The following is a 4,272-nucleotide window of genomic DNA, read 5'->3' as shown; positions in this document are numbered from 1 at the left end:
TCAAGGATGGAAGCCTCCATGTATGAAGTTCTAGTAAGTCGGTCCAATTCCCCAAGGAGAGCCATCAAGGACTTTGATGAATATTTCTCTAATAACGACATCCCTTTGTCAGCGACGGCCTTTTGTGTTGCAACTCTATCCATCAGAGTCCAGGCTATTATTGAAGTCCCAGTGGCCACTTCACACTACTATTCCTTTTGCTGAAAAGGCTCTTTTTAGGCCTCGTAAACAGGAATCGGCAATTAAAAGCTGCAGTCGGCTCAAAGAAAGCAATGCTGGTGGGAATCCTCAATAACCAGCTAACTGGCCTAATGTGACCCGCAATCCACTCTCTGGGATAAGCCTGTCAACTGATAGCGGCCATGATATATTACACAGATCAATTGGAATTATAGATAGTGCAATTAAAGAAGATTGGGTGTTAAAATGGCAGGGTATAACATATACTGAAGAATGAGGGAAAATGAGTCAAATTCAATCAATCTTTTATTTAATAAAATAAGGCTTTCCCAAGTTGAATATTACAAGCATTACTAACAGATTTGACCTCTGTCATTTTATAGTTGTACCATTTGTAAACCCAAATCAATGCCCCACACATAGGCTTGAAAAAATATGACATCTTTGCATATTTACAAATAAAAATAATGCTCACTGGCATGCAGTTCTCCAGTCTGAATAAAGCATCATATTCCATCTTTAACATGGTGGTGCAAAGCCATTTTTGTGTGTGTGTGTGTGTTGTAATTGTTATTACCGTAAAATACTTAAATCAGATTGGATTTCCAATGAACAGATTATTTTGAATAGAAAAAAAACGGATTAAACCCCCCAGATTTTGAAGCAAGCGCATGTGTGAAAATAAATACTAGACTTTGATTTGTGTCTGGCATTAAAACAAAACAAAAAAATCCAGATGAAAAAACAAATTCTCAAGCTTTGCTTATCAGTGTCATTAATAGCTTCAAATCTTTTGACTCTGTGCAGATTAGAAAATCTCACAGACATTTTTTCCCCCATTTGGAGCACCAGTCCCAGTTCTGAAGCCAATAGAATGATGCCCGCCGGGTAGTCTATCTTCAGCAGGTGCCTGCCAGATCAACGTCACTTATACCAGTATATGACATCACTGGTATCCAAGCGCCGAGGCTGAGCCCAGTCTCTGACCGTAGAGTGCGTATGGGGAGTAGTAAGCCGATGATGATGGTATGGACGGCATGGGGAGTCCAGGTGCTCCGGGTAGGTGGGATTTGCTATAGGGGTGGTAGCGGGCCAAGCTTAAGCCGGGGGACCCTCGAAAAGAGAAGGAGCTGGGCAGCGAGCCCGGGCTGGTGTGGGGGGGTAAATGAAGATGGCACGAAGCCGTGGAGGATATGGACGAAGGGTACGCTGACAAGAGTTTGCTGTCCACCATGCCAGGTAGAGCCGTGTGGGTACGCAAGTGTGCCAGGAGCTCCTCTGACGTGGCAAATCTCTTGTCGCAGGGTCCTCCGACAGACACCCAGTTACAGGCGTGGGGTAACGGTTCGTTGGGGAGCATAAAACCGTAAGTGTAAAGAGGGTGCGAGAGGGAGGGCGTGGTACTGGAAGACAAGGCGCTGGAGTGTAAGGAGTGCAGGTGGTGGGAAGGGTAGACCAAGGGGAAACCAGTCTTGAGGCTGGAGGGGTCATGGACGCAAGTGGAACAGTTACTTCCTCCCAAATGGTGCGCGTTGGGGTAAGTCAAACAATAAGGGTCCCGGCATAAGCCTTGCATCAGGGAGGGAGGAGAGGCTCCGGTCAGTGGACTGGAACTAGGGTGTTTAGTCGGAAGTCCTAAGCCCAAACTGGACTTGGTATGGTCCAAACCGGGAACAAATTGCGAGGGGTAGCCCGCGTAGGCTCCGACAATAGAGCCGTGGTAGCCCATTGAGGCAGGAGGCAGAGGGAAAACCGAATGTCCTGGTTTGAATGGGGAAACGGGGGCAATATGCCCTGAGACCAGGTTAGACTGAGAGGTTTGCGTATCGGCCTTGCCTTCGGGCCGTGGGCTGCTGGCGGAGCTAGCGTTACTGGAGTTGGCGCTTGCGCGTACATGGCTGGAATTGGCTAGTTGAGCCCCGTCCAATGCAGACTTCACTGTGTCGGAGTCTTTTTTGTCACTGCCGTTGTTATTGTCCGAACCGGGTTGGTCCAGACTGGAAGCTTTGTTGTCCAAGGCCTGCGAGTGTGCGGTTGACGGGGAATGACTTTGTACGTGAGGCTGACTCGGCGTATGGCGTTGAGGAGAGCTCGGAGATTTCGAATGAGGTGGAAAAGACGGACACGGAACACCGCCGGAGCTTCCGTTGGACACTCGGAAAGTTTTATCTGAAGACCCCTTGGATCCTTGAACTTCTTTACGGCATTCGCCCGAGGATTTGGAGTAAGGTTTGAAGCTGGACTTGTCCTCCGAGGACTGGTGCTGCTCCGCCGACTTTGACGATCGGCCCCCGCAGTCTTTGTCTCCCAGACTGCCCGAGGAAAGGGAGGCGAGCTTGGAAGCGGAGGGAGGGTCCGGTTTACCGATTTGGGAACATGTCTGAGCCAGCAAAGCCAGTGGACTCTTTTTGGCGTCCAGCTACAAAGAAGAAATACAGACAGAACGATGAAATATAGTCGGACTTTGACGTCATCATGCTATGACACAAAAGTTGTCAACAGATCCTTATTTTGTAAGAATGCTTTGGAAAATGATGCAAAAATACATCAAGGAAATGTATATTGCATTTAGTTTCTCTCAAACTGGAAACAGTAGAGAGGAATTTTAGGTTTTTTCAGTTGGGTTTTTTCTTAAAATTGATTTTTATAGAATATATAGACGATAGAAAATGAAGTTTCTTGTATAGTTTTCTTTCTCCTTCTCACCTCGATACTGACTGGTGCGGACTGAAGGGGTTGAAGGTACTCCGGGTGGAGCAAGTGGCCGCCGTGCGCCGTCAACATCTTTACAATCCTGATGGGAAGCCTCTCGACCTGACGTGACGGATCCAACCAAGATTCCGCTCTGCTCACGGGCGGCTTTTCCACTCCTGTGCGCCGACACCCAACCCTGGCGACGATTCGATCCGACAACTGGCTGCGTAAAGGCGATCTTGAGCCACTAGTGGGATCTCTCATCAGGTTCCAAACCCGTAAAAGGTAACAATTAGCCGGCACCAAACTCAAATGTATTCACCAGATGGGTTCATGATGATTGCAATCATCCGATGAGAGTTGGATAATCCAAATATGGCTCGTGCGCAGTGCGGAACCACGCGGGGTCTATCGAGAAATAAGTGACATCCTTTAACAGGCTCTTCACTGTGTCTATAGCTTGAGTATTCCTCCGGGTGTCGAAATAGAAGAGCAGTACGAAGATGGACTTGGGTCAGGAATATTCCCGAGAAGGCAGAAAGGCGCTGGCTGTGGTGTGCGTGTCTCCGTCTGACTGCTTTGGCTCGATCCTTCCTTCTTCTTGCACATCTCTGAGGGGAGGGCTGTTCTTTCCAAGCAGACCGTTGCCGGCCAATCACATGGCTTTTTTTCCTCGATAGGGGCGTGGCTTGACTTATAGCTACACCCTCAATGCAAACAAATGTGAGTCCTCAAAAACCGCATGCCTAATTTACACACAGGCTTTTCAGATCAAGGGATATCATTAGTGAATGTTAGAATTAGCTTTTTATTAAATTTTTTAAATTCTAATACTACTTAGTTATAAATAAGTTAAAAGTAGGTTGAAAATGCAGCGAAGATTTCAAAAAGAGGTAATACGTAAATTTAGAGAAATTAGTAAAATATATAATGAGAAAAACGAGATAAATTAATACATTAAGGATAATAAAGTTGGCATTTATTTTATTATTTCTATCTGACTTAATTTAATGATGTATTTACATAGAGAATTCTTTGGTGTAATTCCTTCATTGCTAAAATACCATTTCCGTCATTTGACTTCATAAATTGAGGTTTATTAATGCTGACAAATCTCAGATATTAATATCATAAGGTGACTCCAAGCCTATAATTCATCAAATGGGATCCATTTCAACTAATCCCTTACGATAGAACTTTTTTTTGTTGTGATAGCAAATTGTTACTTGCTTTCAAATCCCACATTTAGTCTTGCTTTATTGGCTCAATCTGCCTTTTTAGTAAGTCATCAGGTTAACCGAAAGAACCGCCTTCATTCATTTTCCTCAACAAACAAGAATTTCATTTAATGAGTTTCTATTCTTGTTGAAAAATGTACTTTGCCTCCAGATCCGGATA

The 4,272-nt window shown here is 45.2% G+C and overlaps 1 protein-coding gene across 1 annotated transcript; it reads right to left on the bottom strand.

Moving 5' to 3' along the window:
* Positions 1 to 468: 468 nt before the first annotated feature.
* Positions 469 to 3,457, bottom strand: LOC144196075 (zinc finger protein 703-like). Its single transcript, XM_077716066.1, has 2 exons — positions 2,887 to 3,457; positions 469 to 2,599 (listed from the first exon to the last, which is right to left on the bottom strand). Exons 1-2 carry the CDS (start codon positions 3,136 to 3,138, stop codon positions 1,127 to 1,129), a joined length of 1,725 nt encoding a protein of 574 aa, XP_077572192.1. The 5' UTR covers positions 3,139 to 3,457; the 3' UTR covers positions 469 to 1,126.
* Positions 3,458 to 4,272: the final 815 nt, after the last annotated feature.

This window comes from Stigmatopora nigra, chromosome 4 (assembly GCF_051989575.1).
Source record: "Stigmatopora nigra isolate UIUO_SnigA chromosome 4, RoL_Snig_1.1, whole genome shotgun sequence".
Classification (NCBI taxonomy): domain Eukaryota; kingdom Metazoa; phylum Chordata; class Actinopteri; order Syngnathiformes; family Syngnathidae; genus Stigmatopora; species Stigmatopora nigra.
Note: the sequence above shows the minus strand (reverse complement) of the source record. Positions and strands in the feature narration are given on the sequence as shown.

Bases quoted from the DNA above. Each gene is read 5' to 3' on its own strand.
- LOC144196075 (XM_077716066.1), bottom strand. From the start codon at position 3,138: ATGAGAGATCCCACTAGTGGCTCAAGATCGCCTTTACGCAGCCAGTTG. The intron at 2,600-2,886 runs GTGAGAAGGAGA...TCTTCTTTGTAG, and splicing joins CCGCACCAGTCAGTATCGAG to CTGGACGCCAAAAAGAGTCC.